Genomic DNA, 18,709 nt, shown 5'->3' on the forward strand with positions numbered 1-18,709 from the left:
GGATGCTAAAATAAGCATAATTTGTCCATATATATTTCGACCCCAGCACAACCGGTGACACATTCTCGGCCGGATTGAAGCATACACTAATGTGTACAAAATTGAACCACAATATTTACATCCACAGAAACTGCCCCGAGAAGTTCCTGGGGAGTGTGGTGTTATTTGCACGATCTCCACAACGAACCCACGCTACCGACCGGAGCGACGAAATCTTATCAACGATTCGCCAAATCACATTTATTGTACGTGTTTTGTGCCTTGATTCTTTTACATATTCTCATTACAACAACTTGCGCCGCTGCTGCTGGTGGAATTCGGAGAGTTCAGAGTTCGTGCTCTGTATTCAGCACAGGTACACGGACACGATTACCTCCCATGGCCAATTTTACGTTCCTGGCTCCAAATAGGGAGATGAAGCAAAACCCCGATGGGAGAGAGTCGAACATATTACTTCATTTAATATACCACCACACAGCATCTCACCTTTGCTCCTCCTAAATGGCAGTGTTGTACAGCACGGAAAAGGCAGACATCGAACCACCAAAAAGGCAAACGGAAGGCTGCAACCATTGGCTGGATATAGGTACGGTAAGTGATTTCTTGTACCGACGATGCCATTTACCTTCCGACGCTCCGTTCCAGATACACGGACCGTTGGACGAGCAAAGTAGCAACAATTAGTATCAATTAAAGGTACACAGGATCTTTGAGGGATTACAGATATTAAATATGTCTACATGACGTTCGAATCCGACCAAGTGTACCTTGTAACGAACTGTTTATGCTTCCCAGTTTGCCATCCCATCTCCATTATTCATGCCAAACATTATTCACTTCATCATAAATGCTACACTCCTTTCGCCTTTGCTCATCAGACCATTCGCCGGGGGGCAGCCAGATGTACAGATCAGTGCTAGCTGGAAACACGAGAAAGGAATAAACATTTTTCCCGACAAATCTTCTTTACGTCAAACGTTCATCAATTGACTGGCAGGAAAACATGGTTTAGACAAGATTTCAAAAACATCCAATCAAGAACCTTCTTCCGTCCGGCCCAGCCTCCAGGCACGAACCCACCATAGCTACTAGCCATCCTTATTATCAGGTGGCCTGATTTCTCCCACCGATCGATGTAGCGTCCGACGAACCCGGAGAACCTCCCGGCCAAGGATAATAATAAGGTCATAGGCCAGTAACACGTGACCTGAGAACGCAATCAAACGGTCCATTCCCTTCCCCTAGGCATCTCTTCGCGAAGTTCGTAGGCAGTAAAGCGTGCGAAAACAACCTGAGAGATAACGCAATGGAAGTCGTCCTCGCTTGTCTATAGTATCCTCCTTCGCTAAACAATATCCGTGCCGTACAACAATTCCACGAATGGATGGCGTTATTTAAGAAGTCGTTCTGAAAATCAACAATCTCGTAACACCTCCGTAGAGCCTTTGCGCTGCAAACGACCAACGACCATCGACCGGTAGTAGCTCCATCCGGATGTAATGACAATCGATGGTGCTGCGCTGGCGACTCCGGACAATGGGTCCGATGATCCGGCCCGGCACATTTAGGGGGACCCGGACGACACGCAGGAAAAACACGACGGCCTCATAATCAATTTCACTAATGACGTCTTCATCGAGCGTTGTTACACCAGCGCCAGCCCATATCTTGGGGGAGAGGAACCTACAAACCAACACCACAACATACCACAGCAAAATCCGAGGAATCGATTTGTCGTTTCCGGTATTGTCCGGTACACCTTCTTCGCAGATCGATCCCGAGCCCGGAACGAGGGAGATGAGAGATGTCACGTTTTGCCAACTCAAACTCGGTACGAACTGATTAATAATCGCAGCAGGAATCAATTTGCCATGCCTCCTCAGACCCACCCGCGTCGTCATCGTTGAAAGCCTACGAAACCGTGGAAGGTCTCTGTGTCTGCGGCGCGTCCGCCACTAACCTCATCTGTTTGCACATTTTCTTCAAGCAAACGGAAGCCGGCGGACGCTTCGGGAGATTCACGAAGAAGCATCCTTTGGATTCTGGAAGCCGGTCCAACTGATTTCCCGCAAACGATGAATAAAGGGAAATTATGCAAAATTGTTTCCCTTTCGGTGTTGAAGGAAACCATCATCAGCCACATCACCACCTAAAGCAGGGGATGATATAGTTCACGTGTACCGGGGATGTGTACAGAATCCGGCGGGGACAAATTGTGGCCAAGTTCTGCAGTTCTGATCGACCATCGATTGTAAGCATCCGTCCCTCCTTTCCCGTCTTTCCCCTGTTCCCCTCTCATTCCAGCTGACCTTACATCATTTGTCAAGGTTTAGCACAAGGATGAACACAGCAAAGGGATGAACTGTTCCAACAAAGCTTCATATCCCGCACCGTCGTCACGGCACGGCACGAACTAAATTCAATAATGAAAGGGTAATTGCTGGTTCTTTCCGATGCTTGAGCGAGGTGCAGCATGGGGGACCTAGTTAGTTGGAGGCTCAATTTGCTTTAACCCTGCCAATTTTTCCCACACACACACAAACACACACACCCCCCTTTACAAACGACCTAATCAAGCTTTAGGCAAACCTAATGAAACCTCTTCCATCATTGATTTTCCTGAATGTTCCGCCGGCCAGTTATTTTAGAGGAGGATTGTGTGTGAGAGATATCTTTTCAACGGTCAAACGTAAACAGACAACGACCCCGTTAACGACAGAGGAAATGCTTACCAGCTCATCTTTCTTCCGGATGCCGGTGAAGCATGTAATGACGCCACGCATGCAGTAGTTGTATATGGGCCGGTTGTTCCACACCAATCCTTCACTAAATCTTACAGCCTGCTGTAAGGCCGGTGGTCCAAGAATTCTGCAAATGGAGAGAGAGAGAGAGAGAGAGAGAGAGAGAGAAAAGAAGATAAGAAAAATCAATTAGTACACCACACATTGTTGGATTACACACGAGAGAGAGAGACAGTCCAAACTTAACTCAAAATAAAGCAATTAACACAACAACAAACAAGGACAGACAAATTGGTAGGAGAAAAGAGAATTATTTTTCTTTTCCGTAGGAAAAAAAACAATCCAACTCTTTGCAACTATTTCGCAGCTATTCGTCCTCAACTTTTTCACCAGGACGACACTACGATCGAACTTTTGCCCAAAGCCCCATGTGACCTGCTCAGTGCTTTTGAAATCGGAGCATCACCACTCGGTCAACGATTCTATCCTTTCTCGACCCGGCCCGCTCCCAAAACCCACAAGCAAAACCCCAAATTGGTGCAAACTTTTCAGCACAAGCATCTTCATTAAAATCAAATATTAGTACAACTTTTTCCCGTTCTCGATCCTTGAGGTTTGTCTTTGTTTCGCTCTATTTTGCTTTCTCTTTTGCTCCCAAACCCTTCCCATCGTGTCCTAGTGTCCCAGCGTCCGATCGTCAGAAAACCCTCTACAAACAAGGTCCATTTTCTTTCGGTGGAAGAAAGACTTTCCACCTTTCCTTCCCAGCGGGCAAACCAATACACCACTGCAAACAGATCCGGCAATGGGAGAGAGGAGCAACGGGAACGGGAGACAGTGGGAGCCGCTTGTCTTGCAAAAATAACGCACACAGAGAAATAAAAACAAAAAAGAAACCTTTTCCGATCTACCCTTTTCAAGCCATCACATTGTGCTTCAAGATAGATGGAAAGGGACGACAAGCTTGTTACCTTTGGGAAAATAGATTTAAACAAAAAAAAGCCGGACAAGTGGAAATTCATTTGTAAGCAAAAATGTGTGTGTTTTAGGGGGGTTTTCTTTAATTCGTACCATCGGAAAGTACTTGCCGGGAGAAAGGTCAAAACACCAACTGAGGTGAGATAATTAATCAGCGTACAAGAAACAAAAGTGCATTTTCTCTAGGGAAATGCATAAAGAAACATGGTTTGTTACAGTTTTTAGCGATCTTATACAAAATAGTTCAAGAAAACAGCTTCCAACAATTGGTCCCTCCTGGGTGGATAACACGGCGATGTGATGCTTTGTGGCTATCACCTTCACGAAACTAGTTGGTCTTCTTCACAGTGCCAGCAAAGGAAAAGCTATGTCCACCACCGGGCGCTGCGATATCCTTTCGTACCGGAGCAGAGCAACACCGAAGAGGGCAGGTCGGAGGACACGTCTCCAGCTCAGTCCTCCTCCTGCGAGAAGACGATGTGCAAAGGCACTAATGAGCTGCGGTAAAAAACCGACATCTTTCTTGCGGTAAAACGTTGGAAAAGCGAGGCAAACGAGGCTTGGAAAATTGAAAGAAGAAGAAAAAAACACACGAAAGCAAAAACCCTGCTGCGAAGGGCGAGCAGGATAATTAAAAAACTATGATGATTCACCGGAGCATCATCAGTCTCTTTAGCGCACACACACACTGGGTGACTGGGAGGGTTGAAGACGCAGGGTCGTCGAGAAACTAACGCTTCATTGTCATTATTTCACTCAGCACATTTTCACAACTCTTGCCTCAAATTCTCTAACCGAACATGGCCCGATGGAGGGGTAAGTAAAGGGGGAAGAAAACGGCCCCACTGGAGGAGGTGATGCAAACGCACGCTCGGTCTGATCTCATCGCAAAAGAACTCCAAAGGAAGGGGGGGGGGGGGGAATGGGAGGATCCGGGTCAAGAAAGAAAACTACTTCATCGAGCGGAACTCCGGTAAGAATTGCAAGAAAATGGGTTGGAAAATTGTTTTCTTTTATAGTTCTTTTTTGTTCCTTTCTCCATCCATCTTTCCTTTGTGGACATTGAACAACACGAGCATGAAAAATCCCCTATATATAGGTAGAGCCTGACAGAGAGAGAAAAAAAACGGACAACCTCTCAATAGCCTATGGGAAAATCGATTCATTGGAAAAGCGGTCCGTTTTGTTGCCTTTTGTTTAAACCGAACGGTACACGATGGAAGAGGGAGAGTGATAGTCGAGCTTAAAAAGAAGCATTCAACGGCCCTCGGATCTAGAACATAGGGTTTTCATGTTTGCACACCTCTCCCTGACCTGGCCCTACTGTTGCCCGCGTTTGATCCTCACCAGCGATCGAACCTGGCCATAGTGAAGGTGAAGTACAGCACGATAGGTTGCATCTCAACCTCGATGCTTGTGGTCAACCGTGCAGAGAGCAGAGTTTTTTTTTTTGCTCCTCGCTTTAACTTTCATACGATATTAAACAGCGCTCAACACCTTCTTCGGCGTTCCTGTGCCAGGGTCTTGACCAGGGCTGATGGATCACTCTTAAAAGAGTTTAAATTTCAATGCACCTCAGTCCCTGCAGTTTAACACACACACACACATGGGGACCAAAACTCTATCACGGTTCTAAGGTAACACAAAGCATCTTTAAGCCTTCCTAGTTCCGCCCACTGCCATCATCTCGCCACCTGTCGCCCCCCGGAAACCAAAACGCTCCTCCATGGACTCGGAGGAAATGTCTGTGGTTTTGAGCCTGCCGGACACAGAGGCAGCAACCATGTTGGTGAGATTCGCTTTCTTCCCTGTGCTTCTTTCCCCTAACTGAAGTCTCTATCAGTTTTCAACTATAGCTTAAAATGCTTCTGATTTATAGAATAAGCGGAACTACAGCAAAAAAAAAATCCATCCTTTCCGTTCTGTTCGGACCTTAAAAAACCGACGACTTCACAGTTTGTGGTTTGTGATGAAGTCTTGACGGCTCATTTAAAAACGTCAGCAAAACGGGTCGTGGGTACGTGTGGTGATGGTGGAGAAGTGATGGCGGCTTGACTTTGAAACGTCCCGCTACTCTTAACCGTCCCGAGGATTCCCCCTCGTTCATCAGAACGGTAACGGATTTTGAAAACAATAAACCACTCCCACAGTTCTCTACACTATACACTCGAGATCGGTGCAAAGAAGCCAACCGGCATCGACAGATGTCTTGTGTGAGTGGTTTGTTAGAGATCTAGCCCGAGCGTAGCGTTTGCTGGTGAAAAGACTTAACAATATCTTTGCAATCCTCTCGAGCAGAACTGACCAGAGTTAAAACTGGGATAATTGGCCCAACAGACGGCAATCGCAATCGTATGCTTCGATTATTTCTTTCCAAGGACCGGCATTGTCTTTATCGCTTTAAAGATGGTCATTATCTTCATTTTGTAGCAAGCTCTAGGCTGCCGCCGAGGAAGAAAATTGCACCATCTAATCACATTAGAAGTCGGAGCACTACTGTGCGGAAGGGTTGTGGGAGTGGGGTTTTATTTTCCGCACTACCAAATAGATGAGTTGGAGATGCGGAACCTGAATAGTAAAATAGGTGCACTTGGAAACACTCCACACGGGACCGAAAGCCACTCTTCAACCGAACCAACCCTTTCACAACAACTCTGTCATTTATGGGGCACTATAAAGTTAATTGTGGATCTGTACCAAACCGCTGACGTCAACTTCCACTGAAGGGCATCAGTATGGAGCAAAGAAACTAGAAAATATTCGTTTCGATATTGGGGCGCTTCTTCCCAGAGCACACAGACATATCGGAAAAGCTCTAAGGTACCTAACTTCAGCTTAACTGAGCACGGACAGAACGCAACAGCTGTTTCGGTGGTAAAGGATATCCAGTACTACTTGTAAGGATTTGGTTAACGTTTATGGTTGGTGGATGCTTTCGAAACACACACGCCCTTCCTATCGACCGACCGCCACGCTATCGTATAGCGTGCCTCTCTCTCTCTCTCTCTCTCTCTCTCTCTCTCTGTGTCTCGGGCAAAGTTTGCGAGTGCACGGGGTTAGTAGAAATTGATATTGTTATTTTATAGCTTTTATTGGTGACGTGAGTATCATAATGATGCCAGATCGCGCCTCGGTATACGGACAACAACACGCACAGGGATGGTTGCTGTCTCCATATTGCTATCGAAAGGTTAACCAAAATGTTCGATGAGGCATCCATTATTTTTTGATACTGTCGAGCACTACCATCAGAAACCACAAACTCTCTCGAACGATGGGAACCGACTATCTTTCCACCGGTGTGCCGTACTATATTTGGAACGATCATACCTGAACGATGTCTCGTAAAAACGGTTCAGTGTGTTTAACTTACGCGTTTGCAACAGTCTAGGTTATTTTGAACCTTGATGGATCGGTGAGCAGTTAACCAGATTTGTATTTATAATGTACCTGATACTGATATATGACCAACCTAGCGATTCAAGTCGTATTATCCGATGCCAACCATAATACAGACCAGGATTCTTCTGTTTCTTGTTTATTCCTGAGTTTTTCCTTCGAGGTAAGTTCTTTGAATTTTGCGCTGAATCCCATTGCGCCTAAAAATATGCAACATACACTCTTGGTACGACAACCAAAACATAACAAACATATTGCATACTTTCCGGCGCTTGTTCACATTAAAACCATGACGGATCTAAATATATCGTTTCGGAAATGCTTTCAAAATACCCAAAAATTTAACAAACATGGAGTTTTCAAATATCTTTTTTCCATAATTCAGACGTTGATACTGTTTCCTTATCATCAGTGCAACTTTATTTCGAATGAAGTGTGTAAACGTGTTTCACTGGAGCTCCGATTCCATTCACAATGTTTAAATAGGCTTTTACGTCGACGGTGGCCTAGAGGCTATACTTTTCCCAGTTTTCCAACATTTATAATTAATTTTCCCACAGGTATCTACCGGGTTTTCTGAGGTGCCGCACGTGCATTACTCGGAAACAATGGGCACGTGTAAATCAAACCTACATTCAAAATAACCAACAAAACCCCTACGGCTATAAATCTTAGAACGTGGTCTTCTATTTGTGGCTTTCACATAACCGCCACACCATTAAACTCAAACATGAATCATTCAACTTTACCTGAAACTAAAATTGGCCAAACGATTGCAAGCTATGTGTGACTGCCTAAACATTGTATCTTTTCGGTTCATGTATCTTATATCACGGGGAATCAGTCAAAAGGGACCAACCTCAAAATGACTTACATATGTTTTTAATACAGCCGAAACAAAAAGGAAACTTTCGTGTTATCACTAGCTAAAAAAAACAAAAAGACATTCGCTTTTTCCAATGTTCTCGTGGACATTCGGATGCTGCTAATAGCCTCATCATAAAACCGACCCCGGGTTCTTGCTCAACTGCTCTGAAAATTAGCATTATTTGCTCATAAAATTAAGCACAAATTCATCAAAAACATAAACTAGAAGGATCCACGAGTACTACACACACACCGCCGCCACCATCAGCATTTATAGCAGTCCAATAAATTGAAGCCCCACTTGGCCCGGCCACACGCTCTCCTTAAGCCTTTTTGCTCCCATCACTCAACGTACATCCGTCAGTTTTGTGTGGGGCAGTTAAAAAAAGGAGGACGGTGGCGACTGCTTCTTCCTGGTGGCTGGTGGTGATTTTATGAACGATTTCATGCTACATAAAATCTAATGCCCGACTTCCATGACATATTTTCACTGATACGATTATGATCGCATCCAGCGGAAAAGAGAGTTTTGTCCCCGGAGCGGCAAAAAGGCGGCACCGAAACAAGTAGCGGAAAAAGCTTTTCCATTGATAATTTAGTTTAGAACGAGCGTTCCCTTCCGTCGGACCTCGAAGCTCATCCTTCCCACTGCCAATTCAGCTTTAGCTGGTTCATGATTCACATTTGTTATGCAGCGAAAGAACCCTTTATATTCATACTTTTCCGCCATATCCGAGCGTGGTGGAAAAACAAACCGAACATAAATGGAAATAGCGGGAAATGGATGCAATGGCGTTAGGAAACAACGATATCGGTGTCGATCAGATCAGTAACCAACTCCGTACACACACTACTAATATAAACTACACATCCTCTAGCTTTTTACACCGAGCTGCCGAGCGTTGTGGGGTGAGATGCTGTTGTATCCTTCTCACGCGTCGCGCTGCTGAGCGTCGCTTCGGCCAAGCGCACGGATATTGCACATACACACTAAATATTTATTGCCGGACTACATTAAATTTTACCCCATTCTTCATACATCTCCATCGGTCGATTTCATCGACCGGGACGGTGGCGCCTCGTCGAAGCTCGGGACGAGAAATAGATCGTTACAAAATCCGATTTTATCGTTTTCGACAAATTGAATCTTCACGCAATGAAGTGGAAAAAGCTAAGTGGAAAACGGGTTGTTACGAATCGCTTCCCTGCCTACCCGACACCGGCTGCGTAATTGACAGCATCCGGGCAAATACGACGCCTCGGCGGGGCTCACATGGTCTACACAAAACAAATGAAAGTGGATGTCTATTTGGATGGCCTTTTTTTTTTTGTTTGCCCACTTATCGTTCCTAGTAATCGATGGGTACAAATAGAGAGTGTAGTTTATTGTGAGAATATCGTGTTTTTTTGCATAGTATCCCATTCGTAGGGCGCGATTGTCAGAAGTATTTGTGAATAATTGCATTTCAATTGCTACTGGTGTAACGTTGGCGATAACCGTTAAAAGTTTCATTTTGAATAAAGCGCCTAAAGTTATGCAATGAGCTTTACATGGCTCTTTCTTTCAACGCTCATCTACACAATAGAATATTTAAGTTTGTTGCGGGGAATTTGAAAAATTTTGAGGAACATGGTTAGAAAATGTACAAGCATAAATTAGCAAATTAGTGATAGCAACAATTTCATCAAAATACAATAAAAATTAAATAAAACCCCATATAGCTCTTGCTAGTAAAATTCTATCCATCTCTGATCTTAACTCAACCACTTTGATCCTTAAAACTCCTACAATGGGAGAAATTTAATGTTTTTTAAAGCACATTCATCTCGAACGCAAATGCGCTCCCATTAAACAGGGCGAAGTGTATTTTTCACGACAGCATAAATTAAAACCATATCCTGAAAAAAAAAAACGGTTCGCCCGAATAATTCGACAGGTTCGACATCGAGCAATTTCCCTCTCCCAGAGATGGTATCTTTAAATGGTGCTGTTCACCTTCCCGTACTCGACCACCGCACCCACATTCGCACCGCGTTCGCGAGACGACCCATAACAGTTAAGAAATATGGCCTCCGTCACTCCGTTAGCTTTAATAAACCCGTTAAAGATCCGCGCGTGCACACGCGGCCTCACACTAATGCGACCCGATTGCATATCGATACTGAGCGCCCCCACCCGCCCCCGAAACCCACCCTTACCTTTGCTTGGCTTTATAGATTGCGTCGTAAACTGGGCCTTCGAAGTCGTTCAGCACGAACACCGTACTGATGCTGTCATCATCCCCGATGTACTCGGCACCGGTGTCGGAAGTCACGATCGGCAGTTTGAGGCTTTGGGCCGCTGCCAGCGTTGCCGCATCCTGTGCGGCCGGACCCACCAGACAGATCCGAGTCATTTCCGGCGTTGATGGTGACGTTGATACTGACATCGCTGCTGTGGAAAGAGAAGGCGGACAAAAACCATCGTAAGTGTTGGAATGGAACGGTTAACGATTGTGCAAAATGGCAGTTAATGTGTTGTCGGAGGCGCACTGTTCCCAAGATAAGGGAAGCCACGGTTCGCTCCATCCGTCAAGCAGAGGTTTGTACGTGTGTGTGTGTGTTTGTGTCGCTTCGTGAGGGGGCTTCGTGACAGTTCGGCCGTGAGGAGGTCGTCGTTACGTCTTGCTTCGATGTCTCCACCATCCTGGTGTGACATTCGTCGAAAGGGCCAGAAGAAATGTACATAAAAATGACGCAAGTGCGAACGAGCCGAAATGCCAAAGACCTCATTAATTACGATCGTTTCGGTAAGCCGAACCCGAAAGCTTAAAGCTTTTCATTTCCGCTGCTTCCTTTTATCTAGCGCACATCGGCTCTGCTCCTTGAAGTTGGCGGGGGTTGGAGAAAAGCCTCAGCTCTGCCAACAGATACCTCGCCACCCATCATCCCATCATCATTCATATTCCCCAAAGAGGTAGACATCCTGACACGACGGTAGTAAAGAAACGCATTACTTTATTACAAAGCAGAACTTGCTAACCAGCGAAAATTCGTAGCAAGGAGTTTTCTTCCTTTTCATTGCTGAATAACCTTTTCCCCTTTGTCGCTCGGGACAAAAGGGATAGATGATTGATAGTCGTGTTTGTAATTCATTAATTATAATTATGTCCCGCGCGGCACTTCTTTCAGCTTCAAGCCAAACATTCTTCTTTAAGACACCACTTAGCACACATTTTACCTCAATAACCGATACATCCACCGACCTACCAACCAATCTGCTCAACTTTAAAACCAAATGTAGATAAACTGCCAGCACCAATTGCAACGTCACGAGCAATAAAAGGCTGCATTTGCAACACTCGGGCCACATGTGAACAATTTGCAGCACTTAATTATCCAACAATGTTCCACTTGTGCGTTGCGTCTCTTCATAAACATCAAACAGGATCATTTAGATTCAGTTAACAGCGGGCAACACTAGCTGCTCCTGCACCTGCCAACCGGCCATATCGATTATGTAGCAGCACAACACCCAGCGTCAGTTCATTTTATTTGCAGTTCAATAGACGGTAATGCCGTTTGGATTGCCACCCACTTATTGCTGAAACCGACAAAACACACCACCGCAGCACACAAACACACATACATGATTGCAGGGTCTGGTTGCAGTCGCAACCCGAAGCAGGTTACACATTACGTGACTCAAATGTAATTCAATAAATTAATTAGCTTGTTGAAAACAGACACGTGCTAACGGGTAAACGTGCCGCATATAATCAGCTGGTGTGCATTTAATCGTTTGCTATACATATTTTATTGTAACGTGGATGAGGTAGAAAACAGGGTGAAAAGTAAATAATTGACTGCCGTTGTACAAGTGGTAAAACTCCTACAGTTGTACAATACAGTAAATTGCATACTTTAGGGCGCAATTTGATTTTGAAGCCGTTGCAACAATCTTAGGGGTGGTTACAAATCAGACGATTAGCTCAACTCATGCAGTTCTAAACCGCCAAGTGCTCAAAACTTAATCCTATACTTGACATCGTTCTAGCTTAATTTATAATTCTATTTTTAGTACATATTGGATAACTAAATCCTAAAGCCAACACCGCCGAAAAACCAACTTCTCCACCATCATTGCTGGTCAACATTCTCTAATGCTCTTGGATGTGTTTGGCGCGGGGCTATCAACGTTGCAGCAAAAAAAAAACAAATCTTTATCCCCAAAACATGTTTTTCGGACGAATTCCCATTCCTCCCAAACAATCTTTATCACAAACACTTCAGCTTTACCGTATCCTGACAGGTACCACCACCAAAAAAACAACCTTGAACGACAAACCAATTCCATCAAAATCAATCTTATCCACCCAGCCGATCCGCTCGCAAAGTTGGATCAGAGTTTTGGGATAGCCCGTGCGTAACGGTACCCCCCCCCCCCCCCACCCCCCCCCAAACCCCGGGTTGGCGAGTGTATATGCGTCAAATGAACCCACTTTTAATCTTCTTCTGCTCACCTAATAAATTGATTTCGCTAACAACGGCCATTTTACGGAAGCAATTTTCCAACCAAACCAACGAACCAATCAGAAGCGACAGCCCTGCTACTACGCTACCCACTAGGGTAGGGGTCAACCGATAACAAGGCCACGGATCTCGCGAGCCGGAGAAAACGCTTCACCGGGAGAGATAGCGCACCATTTTCACCAAACACAGAAGCCAAACACGGAGGGAAAATGCCACGATTCGACCCAGCATTATATCCCATCGTTCACATCACACACCGGCAGCTAACAGATTGGAGGAAAATTCCGGTCCCAAGCAAGCAGACTGTTTGTAGTAAAACAGTTTCGCACACCTTTCCAGCGGGCTCCATCATGTTCCGGGAATCCGTTACTGTGGCGGCTTTCCCGTGCCCGTTATTTCGATACCGCCAGGGCGGCAGCCAGCAGGGTAGAAAGCCATTTGCCAGACACACCGCATGAGAGCGAGAGCATCATAGTCGTAGCAGTGGTCCTGGTGGCGGATGATGATTAGGGACCCGCATTCAATTAATTCGATTTTGATCTAAATCCGATTACACAAATTGTGCGTTCAATCAACAACACCATCGTGACCGTACGGAGGGTACGGGAGAACCCTCGATTCGAAAGCTGCCAGTAGGATAACACAACATCAAGCCGGGACTTTTGGGAGCAGCAGCAGCAGCTTTGGCTGCTAGGCCAGCCTGGAAAACTGTACTAAAGCCAGCACCATCGGTCACAAAAGCATAAGCTGTACCGTGAGACGAGCGGCTGGCCCCGTTTAGTTGGGCACCGTTTGTTGTGAAACGTTTTGTAGCGCAGGAGTTAGTTGGGAATGAATTTTACACCTGATTAAAATATCAAACAATCACTAAATCCTGTCCAGGGGTTACGCTATCGTTTACATCTGTCCTAGCAGGTGCAACAGTAGCAGGTATTTATAGTGGATAGTTGTAACTACACTGCAATAGTTTTAATGCCAGTTTGTATATGCTACGATACGTTGCTAACAGGGTTAAAAAACTAATCAGCTTAACGCATTTGGAAAACTAACTACTGTGTATTAGAAACATATGTTGCTTCTTTATTGAGTAAAATGGGCAAATATAGGCAAATATAGGCAAATAAGGCCTTTACATTAAACAAAAGCACATGATGTGTTGGGAAACAAAACGGTGCCAGCTATTATAGCAGAAAAACTTTAATTCCATATTTAATACAAAGGGCCTCCCAGCACGGGAAGCACCGATCCTTTTAAGGGTAACCATCTGGCAAAAACGAGATAAAGGCCACGGAAAACGAACCAAACAAATTGCATACATAAATTCAACATCAATCTGGGACAATCAAAAAACTTTTCTGATCCACGGTTGGGTAGAATAGCAAGCAAAGCGAATAAAAAACAGGACCAAAGGACACATACGAATAAAACCCGAATCCCATGTGAACCGGCGGGAGTTAACTGCACAGGTTGAAAAAACTTTAAATTGAGAGGCGAGAGAGAAAAAAAATGGGATCCAACGAAGGACCCACCACGTGTGCGCTTGTGGTGTTTAAGATGAGTAAATTAAATGTTAGCAAAACAACACGCACCATCCCCGGGTTGCTTGAAGCAAATCCCGCGAGCGTTAATCGCCTTTAGGGGTTGATTAGAGGGAAAACAATCTCACCCCGGCGAGCAAAACAAACACATGTACTACAAGACAAAACAACGTTGTTTCTTTTTCAAAATTGGCGTTGCTAAAAACCGCAACGGAAAAACATAAAAGCCACTCGGAGATAAATAGCTCACCACCAAGCCAAACCGGCAACCAAAATATTGATCGTTCACATGATACACGAAACCCCGGTGGATGAAAGGTCAGATTTTCATACCTCATCATACCTCGAAAAGCTTGAGGAGAGAACGAGGACGGCGGGAACTGCTAATCGTAGCAGTAGCAAACAGTTGATAGCAGGAACGGACCGGCGAAGGCGAGAAAAGTCGGCAATAACCGGTGCAAAAAAAATCAGACCGTGCGGCGAACTCCACGATGCGTAATTAATTGAGCTATTACATTATGATTTATGATAGAATCTATAGGCCATAACACACCCTCGTTCCACCGAACCAATATTATCGGATTCATGGCTATGTCTAGAGTTTGCACCCACCACACCCGGGTGGGATCGTGGATAAAAAAGGGAGAAAAAATCGTTCACAAGCTTTTCACTGTGGAGCTGTGTAGACCTGTAAGAAAAGATAGCGGACGACGCGATATCTTCATCCGCACGTCAAAAAACCCACTTCGGACCCACCACCAGCAGTTTGACGGATGAGTCCTTCGAAGGATGAACATTGTTTTTATTATTGCTCATCGCGTGGCTTAGCGCTACCTTAGCATCACCCGCCAAACTCCCATCACTTTCTCCGACACTCGCCCGGATGCCTGCCTTAGCTGTCTGGGGTCTGGGATTTAGTTCGCGAGCGTATCCATCCTTCAAGGCATCTCCCTACCCCTGATTATGTCATAACTCACGGTGATAAAGCGGACAATAATACCCGCATAATTAATACGCGACGCGCCCTAAGTCGATAGAGTGATGGGCGAGAATGCCACCAGCGCCGCAAGACAATAGAGCACACACCACCATCAGCCGGAGTTCCGGGGTGAGATGATGCGCAGGTGCCCCCAGTGACATTTCGTAGTGGGTTTACGCCGAGGTACGCGTACCATGGCTTAGAGCCAAGTAAGGAGGAGAAGGATAACACCGACCCTCAAGACGCTGACTAGTTATCGCGATACATCCCAAACCCCCAACCCGAACTTCGCGAGCCACATTAGCACACCGGCAAAGGAAGACATCACATTACTAGGCGACGTTTGGTGAACGATGGCAAGCATCGATCCTGGAACTCTGGCCCCACCATACCCCAATTTTAGCGCTCCGCATTCTACACTCCGTACTCCTGCTGCTGGATCGATGAGATTGCTGAATCGAACACAACGCACACATCAATCTTTGGCAGGGCGGGGATGTGAAAAGCTATGTGAAAATTATGCTCTCAAGGGAACGGTGACGGACCAACGACCGATAACAGAAAGCGGGAGGGGCCGGGGGAGACATTTTCTTATCTGCAAGCTTCCTTCCGATTCTTCCAGCAATCTCGTCAGCTTCGCATAAATGCTGGTACCAACGAGAGCCTGGACGATACAGAGCCATTCCCGCACATCTACCAGCAAGCCCCTATTTGCTGTCTTGACCCTTGTGGATGTGTGTGAGTGTGTTATTTACCTTTGCCCAAAGTATGGACTCCTCTATCACCGATCTAGGATCTTCACACACCTCACACCCCATATAGCCGCGTACACCTTCTCATCTATTATGAAGATCGGGGCAAGCTCTGTTTTCTCCATAAAATCATTCAATACACACACACACACGTACACTGTCCTGTGTGGACCCGAACCGAGGGAGAAAGAAAACCACCATTTTGTCTATCCGGACAAGAGATTGATGATGAGTATTATTAGCCTACGCAGGCGAAGCAACCAAATCGACCAGAAAACGAACTTCACTAAGGGCTTCCGTCAAAATGAAATGCGCCGCAGAGATAATGAGCTGTTTAAAGCTACTATGCTGGTGACCGGCGCGTCGATGAAGATCGCTAATCAATTAGTGCGACAGATTAGGCTGGAGACACCATTGGAAAATATCTCTGGTGATGTTGAATTTATTTAAGGACAACGGCTAGACTTGTGATCAAAAACTTCACAAATTCTAAATAACTAAAATGCATTAGAAAATCTTTGCTATATTTCGGAGGAGATGTGGGCAAGGACAATCCCTCGTACAAGACTTTACATCACCGAAATTATTCAGCTTATTGTCTTTAAAGATTTATGAGCATCCCAAGATGGCTACAGGTATAAAAATACGTTGCTGAACTAATAACCACCAAGAAGGACAACTTCACTTCCGTCCCTTTACGGCAGAATCCCTCCCATTCTCGTCATATCTGGGTGGGCAAAGTTAGACAACAGGTAAGAAAAAAAAAATCACGGAGCTAAATAATTCTGATGCGTATCACTAATGGACAGGACGACGTCCTTTTTTTTTTATTTCTTTCCCCGTAACTACCATAACTTCGGGTCCCGGTAATGAAGACGAAACATAAGTATCGGGATGCTCAGCAACAACACAAGCGAAGAAGGAGGAGGAACACCGAGGCAATATTGTAACCCCAACCAGGGAAGCATACAGGAAGGAAGAACCGTCATGGATTAATCACAAAGCCATATAATATTAAAGATGCAGCGGCTACTCCTGGTACACCCGCCAACAACTTTACGTCCTGAGTGAGTAGTATCTTCTTCACGAAAAGCGTAGCAAAAGTTCCATAAACTCATACACAGCACCAGCAGCAGCAGCAGCACCACAATAAGAAGGTTCTGTGTCGGGATGACTTTGGTAGATTGCAACGGTAGGGTGGCAAAATCTCCCTTGGTCAAGCGGTCGGATGGAAAGCTCCGGCACAAGTCCGCACCGTACCCCATCAGGGAAGGAAATTACTCCGCGAAGATTTTCCGTCCCACTTTGCTTATCAGTCGGATAAACAAACATCAATTATTCGCTCCCGTTCGCCAACGGCAATATACACCGGCGTGCTCTAACCGATCCTCCAGGGCTGAACAGAGGAGGCATTCGGTGGCAAACATTCCGCCGGCTTGCTTGCTTGCCTGGCCGGACCGGAAGGATGGCGCGGATGCAATTCACGTAGCGGCCGTTGGATGTTTTGGTAAACAAGCGCGTCCTGACCGCCCCTTTCACTGTGCTGCGATCGGAGATATATCTGGCAAAACAACAATCTCCTTCCCCTAGTCAAGCACGGTCAATAGAGCCTACGAAAACGGCCGGGATATAAAAACAAAACTGGACAAAACAACCAATCCAAGTTGGTGCTACCCGTGCGTCGGCGTCCTCGCTGCCGTACCCCGGATGCGGAACTTCGACCGACACCAAAAATACCAATTTTGGCAGCATTTCGCTCCGATCCGAGAAAGATCTGACCGAAAACCCACAAAACCGAAACATCCCTACTGCTGCTAACACCACCACCGCCACCAGCCGCTAATGCTGTCAGAGCGCCGGGTGCCGGGAAAACACTGAACGGGCGTCTTTTGACCGGTGTTTGAATTTGGATTTGTGGCACCCAAAATAGGCATGAAAATTTCACACCAATCCTTCGCTAAGATGCTGGTCACTTGTGTTTCGCTTAGAATTCTAATAGCGTAGCTGCTGTGTTGAACGAACGCAGGCCAAACCATTGAGGATATTTACTCGAACGAAAATTCTTTAGCCATGAGGATTGTTCGCAATAAAAACAGGAGTAATACACATCTTAATGCAACGCGATAAATTTATTATTATCATGCTGCAAAGAGAAGCTAAATCTCAAGAACTTTCTCGCTCGCTCGAGAAGATTAACAACGACCTCGCTCATAAAGGGGAGTGGGATGCTACCCTTTTCATTATGATTAATTGATTAAGTTTTTTTTCCTCACTCTGCCCTTTCTGGTACGGAAACGTGAACAAGTCATTGATATTCATTGTTATGGAAAATTATGCTCTTCACATGCCGCCAATTGCTAAACCTACCGAGAAGTCAGAATAAAAACGCGATCGATCAATTTAACTCCTGAACGACCTTTTGAACCTTTTTTTCTCCCGCTCTGGAAATGTAGCAAAATATGATAACAAAGTTTGCAACAACATAAACAAAAAAAAACACACGATAAAAGAATTTATAAATATGAACTAAGAAAATAACACAATGCCGTAAGGCGAACACACACTCAACTCAGCCACGTTCGTCGTTGTGAAATTGGAGCAAAATAACAAACAGAGAGAGAGAGAGAGAAAAAAATGGATGAAGCTGCACAAATGAAGAAAGACACCATCCCACAGAAAACGTGCGGAAAATGCAAAAAGCTTCTGGGGAGGGGGGTGGGGAGATGGGATCGTCTGCTTTTGCAGACTCATCTTGGACGTACGCGAAGAGCAACACCAGAAGCAGCCAACCTAATGCTTCCTCTATACCAATAGCAGCAAAGTATTCAAAGGCTTCCCACTGTGCGCCGCTACTGTGAGCCGGAAAACGGTAGATGCCCTTTTGCCTGAAGGTTAAGAAGCGATGCTGAACTGCTGTGAGAAGGTCATGAAGTGTTTTTCCAC

General features: G+C 45.4%; 1 protein-coding gene across 4 annotated transcripts in view; it reads right to left on the bottom strand.

Moving 5' to 3' along the window:
* The window catches only part of LOC118514418 (protein ECT2), a 70,586-nt gene that overhangs the window by 13,458 nt on the left and 38,419 nt on the right, over window positions 1–18,709 (bottom strand). For 3 of the 4 annotated variants that reach the window (XM_036061306.1, XM_036061304.1, XM_036061307.1), the window contains exons 2-3: window positions 10,185–10,419; window positions 2,733–2,868 (exon numbers count right to left, since the gene is read on the bottom strand). In XM_036061306.1, the coding sequence (XP_035917199.1) occupies window positions 2,733–2,868; window positions 10,185–10,419 (371 nt within the window). The remainder of the gene's footprint in view (window positions 1–2,732; window positions 2,869–10,184; window positions 10,420–18,709) is intronic. The other variant, XM_036061305.1, reaches the window with a different exon arrangement.

The sequence above is a fragment of the Anopheles stephensi genome, chromosome 3 (assembly GCF_013141755.1).
Source record: "Anopheles stephensi strain Indian chromosome 3, UCI_ANSTEP_V1.0, whole genome shotgun sequence".
Lineage (NCBI taxonomy): Eukaryota > Metazoa > Arthropoda > Insecta > Diptera > Culicidae > Anopheles > Anopheles stephensi.